At 54.4% G+C, this 15851-nt stretch overlaps 1 protein-coding gene across 7 annotated transcripts in view; it reads right to left on the minus strand.

The window, feature by feature from the left end:
* Positions 1–436: 436 nt before the first annotated feature.
* usp34 (ubiquitin specific peptidase 34) overlaps positions 437–15851 on the minus strand; it is a 34384-nt gene continuing 18969 nt past the window's right edge. For 4 of the 7 annotated variants that reach the window (XM_052083737.1, XM_052083735.1, XM_052083734.1 and 1 more), the window contains exons 39-79: positions 15409–15513; positions 14257–14348; positions 13665–13969; positions 13111–13274; positions 12960–13025; positions 12708–12854; positions 12423–12479; positions 12234–12311; positions 12057–12151; positions 11172–11344; positions 10916–11051; positions 10769–10847; positions 10485–10538; positions 10307–10402; positions 10164–10228; positions 10007–10082; positions 9884–9931; positions 9422–9487; positions 9267–9347; positions 9118–9203; positions 8688–8856; positions 8470–8544; positions 8246–8397; positions 8027–8180; positions 7880–7924; positions 7610–7714; positions 6702–6849; positions 6328–6632; positions 5233–5562; positions 5004–5161; positions 4515–4593; positions 4307–4433; positions 3573–3680; positions 3386–3490; positions 3176–3303; positions 2838–2961; positions 2681–2760; positions 2456–2596; positions 2084–2224; positions 1848–2007; positions 437–1554 (exon numbers count right to left, since the gene is read on the minus strand). In XM_052083737.1, the coding sequence (XP_051939697.1) occupies positions 1103–1554; positions 1848–2007; positions 2084–2224; positions 2456–2596; positions 2681–2760; positions 2838–2961; positions 3176–3303; positions 3386–3490; positions 3573–3680; positions 4307–4433; positions 4515–4593; positions 5004–5161; positions 5233–5562; positions 6328–6632; positions 6702–6849; positions 7610–7714; positions 7880–7924; positions 8027–8180; positions 8246–8397; positions 8470–8544; positions 8688–8856; positions 9118–9203; positions 9267–9347; positions 9422–9487; positions 9884–9931; positions 10007–10082; positions 10164–10228; positions 10307–10402; positions 10485–10538; positions 10769–10847; positions 10916–11051; positions 11172–11344; positions 12057–12151; positions 12234–12311; positions 12423–12479; positions 12708–12854; positions 12960–13025; positions 13111–13274; positions 13665–13969; positions 14257–14348; positions 15409–15513 (5355 nt within the window). In that variant the 3' untranslated portion in view covers positions 437–1102. The remainder of the gene's footprint in view (positions 1555–1847; positions 2008–2083; positions 2225–2455; positions 2597–2680; positions 2761–2837; positions 2962–3175; positions 3304–3385; positions 3491–3572; positions 3681–4306; positions 4434–4514; positions 4594–5003; positions 5162–5232; positions 5563–6327; positions 6633–6701; positions 6850–7609; positions 7715–7879; positions 7925–8026; positions 8181–8245; positions 8398–8469; positions 8545–8687; positions 8857–9117; positions 9204–9266; positions 9348–9421; positions 9488–9883; positions 9932–10006; positions 10083–10163; positions 10229–10306; positions 10403–10484; positions 10539–10768; positions 10848–10915; positions 11052–11171; positions 11345–12056; positions 12152–12233; positions 12312–12422; positions 12480–12707; positions 12855–12959; positions 13026–13110; positions 13275–13664; positions 13970–14256; positions 14349–15408; positions 15514–15851) is intronic. The other 3 variants (XM_052083739.1, XM_052083738.1, XM_052083736.1) reach the window with 2 other exon arrangements.

Raw genomic sequence — 15851 nt, forward strand, 5'->3', positions numbered from 1 at the left:
AACTTGAAATTGTCCAAATGCTCAGAATCTCACCCTCTGAACGGGATGTGCAGTCCTCCTTGAAAAGCAGAACAAGTATATGAAATTTATTTGTTACATTTTTTGGCATTTGTTGTTTTAGCAAGACATTAGCAATCCACCGCTTTTTGTTGATTTTCTGTCATATGTCACGGAGCAAATCGGGAACGGAATCCGAGTCCATGTTTGTGCATTTTGTGCACCGTCCGTTTTGTTTTCATCTGTAACACGACTCGTTTTTCAAAAGCCGATCCGTCGACATCGGCGGACGGATGAGGTTAGCCGGCCAGAGTATGTTCTGCCCGAGATGCGGGGCACCCCCGAGACTGGTCGCCAGGCACGGAACTGGTCACCGGTCAATGTCAAGACATAATTTAGAAGAACGAGGCTCTTCCCCAAATATTGGCGCTGGTACACATTGTCAATAAAGATTTTTATTGATGGATTGTGTGTGAAATGAAAGAAAAATGACAAAGCAAGCACCTAAAAGTCAAGAGCTGTACAGTCGCCGGGAATGGTCAGGGCAGTCAAGAAAATCAAAAGCGGCCAACTGGTCCGACACGGGGGGTGGGGGGCGGGTGCTTTATTTGCACCATAGTGCAATAAAGCACCACTTTTCATCTAGATAGAGAGATTCGTATTTATTGATATTTATATATACGTATATATCAAGATATTTATCTCTCTCTATGTACGTATATATACGTATATATAAAGATATATATGTATAGATATAGTTTTCATTTACACCTCCAGGCATCAAGTTTGTGACTTCTCTCGCAGTTCTTCTCATGTACAAATAAAATTTGCGTTCTCGTCCCGAGTCAAGGCAACATTTTTTTTTTTTTTACTCATCCCGTCCCCTCGTCGTTGACAAAAGTACAAAAAGTGGCACAGAGAGGAAGGACCTAGGAGTAAAAACGCAATAAAATTAAATTACGGCAAATAAAAATCCTCACTTTTTGTATAAAACAACAAAACACTTTGCCCTTTGAAGAAGAAAAAAAACTAAAATGTGCGACTCCAAGGCAACAAAGCAGAGGTGGGGGGGGGGGGGGGGGGTGACTCACAGCGACCATTGATGTCACGAGGAGGGCGGGGCTCGCACAGTCAATTTGGTAACCATGGCGACAGCGGCTTCCAGCGTCCTGCGCAACACGTCCAGCACGTCCTCCGGCCCCTCTTCTGCCGGGAGGGCGGCATCCTCCGGCAGGGGCGGGGCCCGGGCTTCGCCCACCCTCCGGTCCGGCTCGTCCATCTGGTTCGCTTTGGGTGAGGGGGGCGCGGCCACTGGCGGGGACGGGGGGTCCTGCTCGGTGCCCGGGTCGATGAGGGACAAAGAGTCCCGCGTCTCCGTGTCGGAGGTGCTGGGGGGCGTCAGCGCGCCCTGACGCTCGGGCTCCGACGACTCCGGGCACGGCGGCGGGACGCAAGATGGCAGCGGACCGGCGGCGGACGTCCCCGCTGGCTCGTCGTCTTCGTCGTCGTCGTCGCTGCTCACGCGCCGCCGCTTCACGGGGGTGGCGCCCTCCTCCTCTGATGCCGCGAGCAAGCACAGGACAAAGTCAGCGTCATCGGCACGCAATTGAATCCAAACGGGAGAAAAGGAGACGTTATTTGCGGCGCGCATGCATTGCTGGCATTGGCCACTAGGGCGCAGTGCAACGCAGGTCAAAGGCACACAACTCTCCGAGTTGCAGTGATATGGGAGGAGCCACAAAATAAATATGCCCGTCAGACTGTCGTCTCCGTGAGAACGTCTGGGGCACGAGAGAGGACGGCGGCAACCGACTAAGGCGCGCCGTGGTTCCACTCGACAGATCGCCTACCGTCGTCTTGGCGGTGGCGGTGCGCGTCCGCTGCCAGGGCGTCGCGGCGCTGCGCACAGAGGCGGCATCGGACCATCAGCTCTTGGAGGGCGGGGCCCAGGGCGGGATCGAGGGTCGGGGGCGACTGCACCGACAGCAACAGCGTCAAGGCCCGTAGGTCCTGGAACGACAACGCAAGGCACGTCGGGCGACACGGGGGTTGGAGGCGGACGGGTGCGCGGCTCCGCACGACGTACCGCGTTGAGCAGGGCGGCGATGCTGCTGAGCTGCGGCCAATCAGACGCGAGCTCGGGCCGCAGGGCGCCGTGCTGATTCAGCACGCTGGCCGCCAACGCGCCCGCCAGGCTGCAGCAGCTGGCGCCCGACAACACTTGCACCTGGACACACGCGCGCAACACGCCAGTCGCGCCTTTGAACCAAGGTCATTATGGTCGACAGAAAGTCGTGAAAACGCAAGAGAGAGGAGGAAAAAAACTCTCACAGAAACTCTTTATAAAATTAGAACGAGTGCAAAACGGTCCTTTGTTTTCATCTTTGCCAGTTGATAATATATCCGGCGGCTGGAATTCGGCTCCGTTTTGGCGGGGGCGGAGCGAGCGCATGCCTACCTTATGGAGGAAGCACGTGAGGAAGGCGTAGGCGGCGTTGTTGTTGAGGAAGCTGCGCTCGTCCATCAGGATGCACTTGATGTACTCGCTGAAGGTCGGGTCGTCGCACAGCAGCTTCACGCAGGTCTTGGACAGCAGCGACTGAAACACGCAGGCACACACCGCGCGTTTTTTTTTTTTTTTTTGGTGGGGCTTGGGGGCGGGGCGCTCGATGGCGGTTCGAACCTGCGACTGGCACAGTTCGGTCCACAGTTTGGGGAAGAGGGCGAGGTGCAGAGGGAGTCCTTCGTACGCCATCAGCACACCTGGCGGGACAAAGGAAAAGTGAGCTGGGCGGGTGGGCCCCCTCCTTCCCCCGGTGCGGCGATCGGAAGACACGCACTCAGCTTGACCAGCGTGTCGCTGAACTTCTCACAGTTGATGGCCACGCGACACACCAGGTGAATGAACTGCTGGTACGACAGGAAGTAGTCCAGCAGCATGCGGTCGTATCCCTCGTCTTTGCCCTGCGCAGCCGACAAAAGCACACACGCAGAAACGCAATGGCACAACACGCATAGACACACGAGAGCACGCGCGCAAAAGTAAAATGACACAAAGAGAAAAGAAAGCGAGAAAAAGACGCACAAAGCAAAACAAAGAAAAAACAAGACCATTGAGCGAGCGGCCCTTTCAAAATAAAAGAGAAAAGACGGCCGGCGCCGCCTCCTCCCGCCTGACCTTTGCGCTCTCCACCATGGAAGGCAGCAGGCACATGTTGAGTTCGGGCCTCGGGGGGCGGACGTTGCTCTTGGCCCCCCCCAGCAGCTTCGGGTTCTCTCGGCAGGGCAGGTACGGCCCCAGCGACACTGCGGGCACAAGGACGTGGAAGCGGCGCAGTCGCCGGGGGCGGCGGCGGCGGCGGCGGGGGCAGCGGAGCGCCGCACTCACTGGGAATGTTGCCGTGATGGTACGTGAAGTGGTTGTGCTGCAGGAAGGGCACCAGCGTGTGCAGGAAGTCGTGCGGGCTGAGCAGCAGCAGCTCCTTCAGCGTGTCTGCCGCGAGCGAGGCGACGACGGGACAAATACCTCCATCAAAAGTCGGGGGGGCAAGGGTGGACGGGGCGGCGCCGCTTACCCAGGCACGCGTTGCGAAGCTCGGGCGGGCTGTACGAGTTGAGCAGCGTGAGGAGTTTGTGGGCAAAGTCGATTCTCTCCTGCCACTGGATCAGAGCCTGCTTCACGTCTGTGCAGGCAAACAACAACAAAAAAACATCAGCGTGGTTCTCTCTCTGTAGAAAATTGGACCGTAAGAGGGTGGGGGGGGGGGGGGGCTGTGATGGATAAATGACATTCCCTACATTGGGGAAACTAGCAAGGCGTAGCCAGAGGTGCCTTGTGTTTTTTTTTTTTTTTTTGGTTGAAAGGCTGAACGCAAAATGGTGCAATCAGGCACACCATGAGCTGGACGAGTTCCAAAAAGACATTTTGGTCTTTTGCTCATGGGGATTGGTGAGAACACAACTCACGTTGGAATGGTGCAATTGGTCAAGAAATGTGCAGGTAGGAGGAGGAGGGAGAGGAAAAAAAAAAAAAAAGTGAACGTGGTTGGGACATTGGGAAGAAAAAAAGCCCACAGTGGCTCATCCCGTCCGTCTCTTATTGGCTTTTGTCAGTGCCATTGGTTTTGTTTGGCATCGTGGCGCTCCTTCCGGTGTGCACGCCTTAGCCAGCAGGGGGCACTCCAAGGAGGACTCGCGGACGTTCTTGCCGGAGGAATGCAAGAGCCGCGATTGGTTACGGGGATAGCGGTTGGCCCTTGAGCTCAGGCGAGGCTCCGTGGGGTGGGGCGAGTGGGAGGAGGCGGCTTACCCTTGCGCTGCAGGTAGGGCCTGGTGGCCTTGAGCACCGACAGGAAAATGGAGAGCAGCTCCACCAGGTCGCCGGTGACGTGGCAGGCGGTGGCCTCGTGGTACATCATGTGCAGCGTCCCGAACGACTGCGTGGTGGGCAAACGGACGAGACGGCGGCGTGAGTGGCCCGCCCTCCCCGCAATGCCCCCCCCCTTTCCGTCCCTTACCTCCGTCATGAGGACCAGCCCTCGGTTGAACACCACCAGTAGTCGGTCCTCGTCGTTCTCCAGCAGGACCCGGAAGGCACTGAAACAAACGTCACAAACGCTTGCAGATGAGCGAGCGCCGCCGCGGCTGCCTCGACTCGCCAGGACGACGAGCGGAGGTGGCCTCATCGCTCGAGTATTTTCTTTTTGAATTCCTTCGTAGCAATTTGGGGTCGACAAATTCGACCAAATCTATCGGAGACGGTGCGAGGCAGACCTCCACTTAGTCGACATGAATGGGTAGTTGGGGGAACGCAACGCTCACGAACGAGGGAACGCTTTATTGGGAGGGGCTTGTATTCATCAAAAGTACGAGCGGCATCAGCCCTTGGGTATTGGCGACTACACCGGGGGATGGGGTTGAGGTATCTTATCCACCGCCGGCTAACAGGTGGGACGGCCCACACGAGACAGACACGAAATGTGACGCGCGCAGATTCAAGGCGAGACCTGATGAGGGTGGTCCAGCACGAGCGGCCGTCCAGACATCTCAGGTAGCAGCCGATGGTGGTCTTCTTGAACTGCTTGACGTCCTCCAGCTCGTCCTCCCGCATGTCGGCTCGCCGCGCCACGAAGAGCTGCATCAGGTTGAAGAGCTCCTCCACCGCCTGCGGGGCGGGCGGGGCCGCGCGTGAAATCTCGGCAGTGGCGGTGGCCGCCGGCGACGGGGCGAGCGTACCCTGGGGTACTGGCTGGCGTGCGGCGTCAGGTTCTTGAAGGCCCACTGGATGTTCTGGTGCGAGGCCAGCTGGCGGGTGAAGGCGGGCGACTGGTCGCAGCACATGCGCAGGATGCCGTAGTAGGCGGGCAGCATGCCGCGGTTGAAGAGCACCACCTCCTGGTCGTCGTGGTCGGCCAGGATGTAGTTGAAGGCGATGTTCTTGGTCACAGCCGGGTTCTGCACCACCAGCCGCACGTTCTCGCTGCAGTCCACGCACACGTTGTACCAGAAGGAGAGCAGCGCCTGCTTGTTGTGGTTGGTGGCGATGGCCGGCTCCGAGAGCTTGGGCTGCCGCAAAACAAGACGCCCGCGCGCGTCAACTTTCACCGCCGACGCATTTTGAGGCCATCCGTGTTATTTTTTTTTTTACGGCGTACGTGAGAGTCGGCATTTCGAGGTGGCGAGCTCTTGACGTCATACCACCTGCGGCCACAATATGCCGGGGGCAGTGTTGAGCTTTGCTCAAAGACGTGCGGACGTGCGGTGCGATCAACAGCAAGATGACGCCCGTGTGCTTCCGGGACGAAACGACAACGCGCCCCAGTTAATTCGGGGCCGCGGATCCTTTGATGCATCCTGTTAGGATGGAATGCTCAAAATGGCATCGGGGGGCTATTCGCTACGTTCAAATTGGCCTGAAAACGGGTGCCTGCCCCCTCCCGTTAAATTGGCGACACAGATCCGTGAGACTTTGTGGGGAATCGTGTTACAAAAAAAGGCCTCACAGTGCAGAGGCGCATAGTTCGATTCCAGGCTCCAGCCGCCCTGCGTGGAGTTTTTGTTTTTTTTTTCCCCCTGGTACTCGTGTTTCCTCCCACATTCCCAAAACATGCACGGTAGGCAAACGGAACACTCTCAATTGTCCCGAGGCGAGCGCGCATGGTCGATGTGCGCGGCCCCGCGATCGGCTGGCGACCACTCGAGGGAGCGCCCCGCTGAGGAGCAGCGGCTCCGACACGGACGGATGTCTCGATCGACATTGGCGCCCGATTTGGGGTGCGGCCATTCGAATGGGGCCGAAAGGGTTGCACGGCGCGCGTCCCGTTACGATACCTGGAACAGGTTCCACAGGTCCATGAAGTAGAGGGAGAACATGAGCTTCTCGGTCTTGGAGATGAGGCAGTAGGTCATAAAGCTGAAGTACTGCACCAGCTTGGTGGTGCCGTGCACGCCGGCGTCCACGTAGAGCTTGGCGCGGCCCAACAGGCCCAGCAGCAGGTTGTACACCTGGTGCAGCACGGCCGTGGTGTCGGGCGGCAGCGGCAGCTCGCGCGTGGGCAGGTGCAACGAGCGCGTGGATCGGAACATCTGGCGGAAGGAGCTGCTGGGGATCAGCGACACCAGCAGGTAGGCCGCCGCTGTGGAAACAAACGCCGGTCAAAGAAGGGGCCCCGCCAACGCCGCCTTTTGCCGCCATCGGAACGTACAGGTGCGCACGCGAGGGTAGTTGTGGGCCAGCAGGAAGCGTTCCACCCAGTTCTCCATGTTCTGCAGAACCCAGCTGTGGGCCAGCTTGTTGCGAGGGGTCTGCCCCGCCAGCCAGTCCAGGCACTGAGACGGGTTGTACTCAATCACCTGAAAAAGGAGCAAAGCGTCAGCGACTTGCATTTGGATGTCCTTTTCTTTCTCTCGTACACGGAGGGGAGCGATCGGCGGCGGTTCATTGGGAATTGGATTTGAATTGGCAGGAGACAAGGAGGAGAGTCAAATTTTACTATGCCCCGGTACACAATATTTGTTTAGTTTAAAAAAAAAATTTTTTTACATGCACTCAACAATTACTCCATATTTTCAAATTTTGATTTTATATGTATTTTTTAAAATTGTTTTTGGGACAAAAAAAATCCTATTAAAACTCATTCACTCCCAAAAACGTTCTTAAACGTCTTTTCAGACTTATCCTAGAATTGGCTGGTACTGAATGAGGTAAAACCTGCTCAAACAACGAGAAAAAAAAAAAGGCAATATACAATAAAAAGTATTAAAAAAAAGTAAAAAGTCGTCCATTTTCTTCTCTTGGACTAACTTGCGAGTTGCAAAAAGCATTTGCGTTCTACTCTATTCCAATTTCTACTCGACTGATTGATTAGGTGGGCCGATATTTGGTGGTCAGCTGTCAGGTCATAATCCGGCGGTTCAATGACATCGTTGATCGGATCCAGAAAATAAAAACATGACAGCCGACTTAGGTTACACAGTAGATTGCAAAAGTATTAGCCCCCTTGAACATTCTTACAAGGATTGGGGGGGGGGGGGGGGGGCACGGACAAATCAACATGTGAAATGTATGTAAATGATTCAAGAAGGGCCGAATCCTTTTGCATGTGGCGTTTACCTCCCAGATCCTCTGCAGGATGTACGTGGCAAAGGAGGGCATCCCCGGGGGGCCGCCCACAAACTCCATCAGCATGGTGAGCAGCTTGAAGAACGGATTGGCAGCCTGAAGTGAAAACACACAGCAAAGGTCGCAGAAAAGCAAGTGGAAAGGCGGCGGCCCTTTCGAGACGGACCGCCGTGTCCTTCCCGTTCCAAAGTGACGGACTCAAACGTGACAACGGCGGATTTGTGCGGCGGGCGAGAGCCAAGATGAGCGAAAAGCCCTCACCTCGGGCGTCAGCTTGGCAATGGAGGTGAAGAGCATGGACACGATCTGCAACCGCAAGAGTCGGCCGGGGAGCATATCAACTCAATTTTATATATTAAAAAAAAATATATATATAATAATAATAATAAAGGTGGGGGGAGGGCGTACATGCTCGGCCAGGCGGTTGTTGTAGCGACTGAGGCTGAAGATGAGATTGCACGTCTGCCGGATGTTGATGCCGTCCCGGATGTGCTGGAAGAGGAAGGGGAAACCTTTGCCGCTTGTCAGCGCCGCCATGTCGCTCTGGGACAGCGTCAGGTGTCTGCGGACAAAAGCGGGATTAATGTTTGGCCCCGTTTTTCGAGAAGACGACTTTTTCTCACACACCTCTCCGAGCGCGACTGCTCCACCAGGAGCGCGATGAGGGCGATCATCTTCTCCAGAGCGGCCGGACGATACTTCTCCTCGGCCAGGGACAAGATGTCCTCCTCTTCGTCCTCCTCCTCGCCCTCCTCCTCCGACAGAACCTCCACCTGCGTCTGAGGCGAAGCGAAGGGAGGTGAGCGTCTCGTCTCTTGTTGCGCCCGCAAAAGAGACAATCTGCAACTGACATTCTCTGGTCCTTTGGTCCCCATGTAGAAGTGCACCATGATGGAGATGGCTTGCAACGACAGCAGGAACTGACTCTGCACAAAAACAAAACACGAGACTCAGCTGCAATGATGACTACAAAGGAAAACAACTGAATCATCAATCACTGTTGTGTGTTTTTTCTTTTTTAAATAGACGATAACCAACGAGGACCGCATGACAATATTGAGGCACTGACCTCCTCCTCTCCCATCTTGGCAAACTCGTAGAGGAAGGCAAAGTACTCCGTGAGGTGTTTGCTGTGCGGCTTGACGCCGTGCTCCATGATAGACAGCAGCGTCTTTACGAAGCGAGTCACGCACGAGCGGCTGCCGATGTCCTCCACCGAGCCGTCCATGTCGTCGGACCTGCGGAATTAATTAATTAATGTTATGCCTTGTATTCTGGGGAAAACAAAAAATGATGAGCAGTATAACCGATATAAAAATAAAAAGCAACCCACCTTTGAACCCCCCCCAACGCAAGTAGGATTACAGTATTTGTTTCATGAAGCAAGCAGGGCCTTTTCCTTGTCATTCCGTTGTCCCACAACCCTCCCCCCATTTGAGTCAGTCACTGACCACCTCCAACCTGCAGGGGGCGTCGCAATGGTGATAAAGAGAACGTACCCGTCCTCCATGCCGGGCTGCAGGTAAAGGTGGGCGTGGACCGGACGCAGCCTCTGGATGACGTGGATGCACAACCGCTGGAACATCTGAGCGCGACAACAAAGCGCTCAGGACAACAGGTCGGGACGACAACAAGATGGTGACGTTACCTGTCTGACGATCTGATTGGGACACTTGATGAGGATCTGCATGGGCCACCAGTTGTCGTCTGCCATCCGGTCCAAAAACCACTGGGGGGGGGGGTATCATCATCATCATCAGGAAGTGTACACAACAACTACTGCGTGCAGGCGTGTGCGCTCACCTCGCAGGCTGCCTGGCTGTTGTTAAACTGCTTGGTGAGAAGTTCGATCCACTGCAGCATGGTGGGCTGGTGACACACGCAACACAAGAGCACTCGCGTCAACTTGCCAATTGAATGCGTGCGGCAGAGATGGAGCCAAACGACCCCCGCCTCTGATCACGAGATCAATCATTAGTAGTTAAGGAGCCCCAATATTTGGAGATCATCTTCAGTATTGGTGTCTAAACCTCCAAATGAGAGATGCACTTTTGTTTGGAGCGAGACCGGTCCTCCATTTTTGTGCGGTCAAGGGCGGTACTGGCACAGAGACCGATTGCCGGCATGGGTCAGTACTAGCCAATTTTGGACCAAGTCTGAAAAGACGCTTAAAACGTCTTTGGGAGTGAATGAGTGAACAGAAAGTGCGCTCATTCGGAGGATGATTTTGCTTTGCGTTGTGAAGTGTCGTAGGTGTTCAATCACCTTTTCCTTCGAATGAATGAAAGTCTCCAGGACGAACGAAGTACTGAGCTGGAAAAACAAACGCAGAGGCCGACGTCAGCGCCGAGCGACTCGGGTCACGACTTGCGCGCGCGCACGCGTTACCTTTGCCGTCATGAGGGAGATGGCTTTGGGGTCGGGCAGCGTCCCGGGGATGCTGCTGCACAAGTGCCACATGAAGCTGCAGCGCAACAACCAAACATCATGACAGAGCACACGCACACATGATCATCAGTACCGCTACGCTGCTGTCAACACTGACCCAAAGTAGGTGTGCTCAAATATGTTCTTGTCCTGGAGGAACTGCATGTTGTCGTGCCAGATCCACTGAGAGAGAGAGAGAGAGAAATAAGATCCACAAAGGAGGCTGGGCCCAGCCAGAGAGATGCGCGCAAAGAGGCGTACCTCCAGCAGGTCCGGCGAAACGTCAAAGGTGAACTCCTTGGCATTGTCCTCCTGAAGCTCCACGCGCTTGTAGAACAACATGTAGGCGCTATGCGTCTAACGCAAAAACACACGCGCCGCGTCACCTTCACGATGACACAGCGGAGCCGCAGGCGGGCACAAAGCCGCTCCCCCTCACCTTCTCGAAGGAGAAGTCCATGAACTTGTCGGTGACCGAGTCGTACGTTTTGGTCTGCGAGATGAGAAAAATTAAAAAGGATATAAAAACTTCGGAAAAGTCGACAAAACGGGGTGAAAGTGAAACGTTTTCAAGCAATGGCGTTAATGGCTCTCATTCATTCTGATAATTCGAAAAAAAAAAAAAAAAACAGCGACGTGCCAGCAATAAACCATACGACAAGCCAATTAGCTTGGCCAAATCGCCACATCCAAAATGGCGCCGGCACGCCTCGCCGCTCTTACCGTCATCTCTCCGCCGAAGCACTCGGACGCCAGCTGTGCCGAGTCAAAGGGCTTCACCTCGGCGTCGTTGAACAAGTACCTGTGCAGACACCAATTTTCAAACCGTGCCGAGCGCGCAAGTGAGAGCGCCCGCGGCGCCGTCCTCACCACTTGTTGTTCTTGTACGCGTGAGGGTTGACGATGTCGCGGATGAAGCTATAGTAATGGCCGCCGTCCGCAGTGCCCGTGTGCACCGTCACGCCGATCAGGTCGTACTCGGAACTCTCGGAGGGCTTGGATTCACCTTGGATAGGGCGTCACACGACACAAAAGACATCAAAACACACACGCGCGCGCACGCACAATCCTAGAAAGGTCATGCAACAGCACCCATGCAAATTTAATATCAAAGGCCCGCACGCACCTTCTTTGCGCTCCCCCTTGGCCATGAGGAAGCGTTCCGTGTAGGGCGTCATGTCGAGGCGGAGCGGGAAAGAGAAGTGCGTGTTGACTTTCTCCTTCATCATGGTGACCATGTTGAAGGTGTAGCGCATGGTGTTGAAGCTCAGGATGCCCGGAAGCTTCTTGAAACACGCCCTGAGCGCACGCAGGCACACACACACTTCCTAAACTCCACTATTTATGTTACGATGTGGCTCACTTACATTACCCCGGCACGCACGGACTGACGCACCCCCCCCCCACCCACACACACACCATGAGCGCTACTTCCAAAGGGCAGCAGCCGCTTGTCTAAGCACAACGCCCTGGCTCTGCCCGGGCCTCGGTCATCACTGGTGGCGAAAGACAGACTGGCTCTCGGTTCAGGGAAAATGCGTTTGACATCGCATTTAAAGACTGTACGGCGCCTCGGTGGAATTGACTGGCTCAATGTGGGAAATGAGATTCATCTTAATAGTCGAAGCCGAGCTTCGCCGGGAGCTTGAGACGTGTGCTTTGAAAGGAAGCTCCTTGGACTTCCTTGCTGAGTTACTCGTGTTGGTATATTCATTTGAGAAGACCATCGGTTTTGTCTTGGGTGTTTAAAAGCAATTGAGACAAGTCTGGACATACGACTTTAAATCAGCTTGTCAGAGGTTTGAATGAGTGAGGATGAACGGTTTTAAATAACCATGTTTGACACATGAGCTCAGAGGCTGTCGATGCAAACCGAGTACGAAATGGGTGACGGGATTGAGCCCTGCGGCACTCCTTTGGTAACATCTGAGACACTAGATCCAGCCACGTGCACACAATGTGCCCCCCCACCAAGCAATTGCTGTGTCCCATTGAAGACGAGCGTGCTGACCTTTTCTCTGCACGGACCTTCTTCCCGCAGTGCGAGCACGTGTACATGTTGTCGCCCTCCAGCGTGTCCTTGATGGTCACCTCGTCCAGAGACTCCTGAGCGCAAGATGGGCAACGTGACCATGCGTGCACCAGCGGCGCGGGCAGCTTGCGCGCGGACGGCGGCGGGCGCGCTCACGTAGATGTTCTTCATGTCGGCCACCTGACATCTAACCGTGTAGAACTCCTCGGCCGTCTGGCTCACGTGGTCGCAGTCCTGCGGGCAGCGCAAAACGGCGACGCACTGACATTCGGGAAGGAATGCGGACGAAGGCGTTTGGGGGTCGGCCGGGAAATATTCGGGTGTCGACGGTGCCGTCCGACTCACCAGAGATACGACGTTGTTGGTGATGACGCCTCCAAACAGAGTCTTCACCGTGTTCTTCTGTGAAAACATTCGCGGGGGCAAAAGGTCAACCACTGAGCCGCGCGTATGTGGGAGGATGACGGGAAGTTGGCGAATAAGAAGCAGAAAGAAGACGGAGGAGAAGGACGTGGTGGAAGAGAATGGGATGGGGCCGTCAAGGAAGGGGGCTCGCGGGAGGAGGAGAAAAGAAAAATGGAGGACCAAAGAGAAGAAAAGGGCACAGAGGTGCGGAGGCGGCGGCGTTACCAGCTCGTGCGACATCTCCTCGATCTTGGTGATCAGGTCGGTGAAGAACTCGGTCATGTCCTTCTGCTCTCCCGTGTTGAGCGGCTGCTTGTCCATGGTGTACGTCTTGCAGAAGGGCCTCGGGTTGTACGCTTTCCTCTCGCTCTCCTGCACGCGCAGCCAACGGGGGCAGGTCACCAAACGGCACCGGAGCAGGTGATGGTGATGGCGCAAGAAAATCAATTGGGCCATTTGCCACCTTCACACCCTCACCATCAGGTAGGTGAACATCTTCTGCAGCTCCAGCAGCGTCGTCTTGTGTTTGATATCCTCGGCGTACTGCACACACAAAGAGCGAGAGGCTGCAATCGAAACTTCAACTCCTCACGCCGATGAGGAGCGGCGGGGAGGGAGGGGGGCCCACCTTGGCGGTGAAGATGGCCTGGCGGGCTTCGGGGATCATGTAGAGCTGCTGGATGGTGGAGGCCAGGTAGCAGGTGGCGCCCAGGTTGGTAAGGCCCACGAAGCGACATTCGGCGCGCACGTCGTCGTGAGGCCAGTAGTCCCACTTGTACGGCGCGTGCGAGGCTGAGAGCAGACGCGCCGGGGACCGACAATCAAATGCGCTCATTCAATTTTCTTTCAAATACAAGTCATGGCTATTTATTTATTGATTTAGAGGGAACAAAACCGAATCACCAATTAACAATGGGATATTTGCGGCAAAATCTGTGAAAACCAGATTGTATTAAAGCAAAAACATTCACTCATTCAGTACCGGCCAATTCTGGACCAAGTCTGAAAGGACGTTTAAAAACGTCTTTGGAAGTGAATGAGTTAAAACAGATTGTTGTTCAGGGAAATAAAAATATCTGAGCCCCCCCCCCCCAAAAAAATGGTCAGATGTACCGGTATTTAAAATGCCCCCCCGCCCTCCCCATTTCGTTGTGTCAGTATTAGGCATGGGCGCGCACTCACCCTGCATGTGTTGCGACATGACCCAGTTGTGCAGCAGGCGGTAGTTGTCGGCCGAGCCCTTGACCGTCTCCACCAGCAGGTCGTAGGCGGCGGCGCGGGCGGCGTGCGACTTGCACTTGGGCTGCGCGCGGTCGGCCAGGCTGGGCAGCAGGAAGAGGAGGTTGTGCACGTCCCGCAGGAAGTCCTGGCCCTCGCGCGAGAACTTGAACGGCGGCTTGTGCTTGAGGACGCTGGTCGCCAGCCGCAGCAGACCCGTCAGGCCGTCGTCCTCGATGCTGCCGTCCCGCTGGTCCAGCATCTCGCGGCTGTGCCACAAGCAAAGCCTGACGTACGTTCGCTCGCTCGCTTCAACAGGTAGCTCATAAGATCTGTTGGGTTTTTTTTCACGATGGCGACTACTCGAAAGGATCATTTCTTTCACTGTGGACTAATGTTTAGGGGTGCTACTAACCATGATTTTAATCATAGTCTAATCCGGCAGTATTTGAATGAATGAAGCAATCAATTGTATTACCAAAAAAATACAACAATTCTACTTCCACTCCATTCTAGAGTAAAAGGCGATTTAAGACGCGTGTGTGGGGGGGCCCACCTTCGTATGCAGTCTGCCAGGTGTCGCGTCAGGGCGTCCAGGTCCAGCAGGGTGGTCTGCACCGAGCCCGCCAGCGACAGAGGGGAAGAGACCTGACGTGAGTTCAAACACACCAACAACGCTAGCCAGCGGCAACAAAACGGCTATTGTGCGGGTGTGCGGGCATGGCTGTGAACGGGAAACATTCGGCCCGAGGTAATTTTTGTAAAACTTCACCCGTGCAACTCGAGAAAAAGAGAAAACAAATCCTCACATACTGTATATCGAAAAAACCTTCAAACTCACCTCCCAAAACTGTCTCCCACACAAAAAAACAGCGAGACAGTCATACCTCGGTTTTCGTCCATAATCTGTTCCAGAAGGCTGTTCGAAAACTGAAACCACACGCTTAAAAAAATAAATAAAACGTCTATTGAGCACGTCTGCTCACAATGGAAAGCAACACAAGGAAGTGTCACTTCGTCGTGTGAGGAAGTTGAGGAGTCAAGTGGTGCATTCAAGTGCGCTCAGTTTGTTCGAGAACCGAAATTTGTTTGTCATCCGAGGCATAAAAAATGAAAATTTTTGGTTGAAAACCGAATTGGTCGAGAACAGAGACGTTCGAAAACCGAGGTTTGACTGTACCCCCCCCCCCAAAAAAAAACTGCCATCAAAAGAACACCTTCTATATGGCAAAAAAATAATTTAAAAAAAGAATAATAAAACGACCCCCTCCCCTTCCCCCAAATAAATGAAGCCAGCAAAAAAGGCTCTACCATTTTGCCAGCTGTTAAGGGCCACTCGCTTAGCGGCGAGACGCTAAGACGACCAAAAGGTGTCGTATGTCAATGTCGGCGTCATTTAAGTTTTTGGAGCGCCCTTGATTAGCGTTTGAGGTTGATCTTGAGATGATGTCGCGTATAAACGGCAACAGCTTGTGACCACAATGAAAAATGAAAAGCTCCAACCTACAGTCGCCACGCCAGCGCACGCTGCTGAGAACAACTTCAAAGTAAAAGCGCAGCAAGGCAAGAATTTCCATCTGGTCTTCTGTGAGCTGTGGTTTATTTTGAAATAGGCCTTCACGCCGCGCGTGGCGTTGCGGCCAGCTCGACGGCCTCGCATGCAAGAAAAGGAGTAGTTGTTCATTTGGCCAGGCCGGGTGTGTCCCACCTGGGTGGCGTCTTTGACGTGGATGTTGTCGATGAGCTTGCACAGCAGCCAAAAGTATTCTTTGCAACCGCTTCTGAGGGGCGGCTCCTCCTCGTAGTCCTCCACCTGGACAACGGAAGGCACGTTATTCCGCAACTTCGGCCACTTGCACGCCATTTGACTTTTCCACAGGCGCGGTCAAAACATTTCTACATCTCAAGCCCGGCGGCGGCCACCCCGTACGTGATTTGGGGGCTGCTGACAGCCACAATGCCATCGCTTTCTTGGAATTGACTCCAGGTTTGGAGATCTCCATATTTTGGACTATCAACACACTCGCAGTTGACGTAATGTACTTTGGACAGTGACCTAAGGTAGTGCTTTGGCGTCGCCCGTTTTAGCTGATATTGGCCCATTGTGGGAATTTTTGCACGACACCCCATTTGAATCTCCGAGGCGAGAAC

Source organism: Hippocampus zosterae, chromosome 13, assembly GCF_025434085.1.
Source record: "Hippocampus zosterae strain Florida chromosome 13, ASM2543408v3, whole genome shotgun sequence".
Lineage (NCBI taxonomy): Eukaryota > Metazoa > Chordata > Actinopteri > Syngnathiformes > Syngnathidae > Hippocampus > Hippocampus zosterae.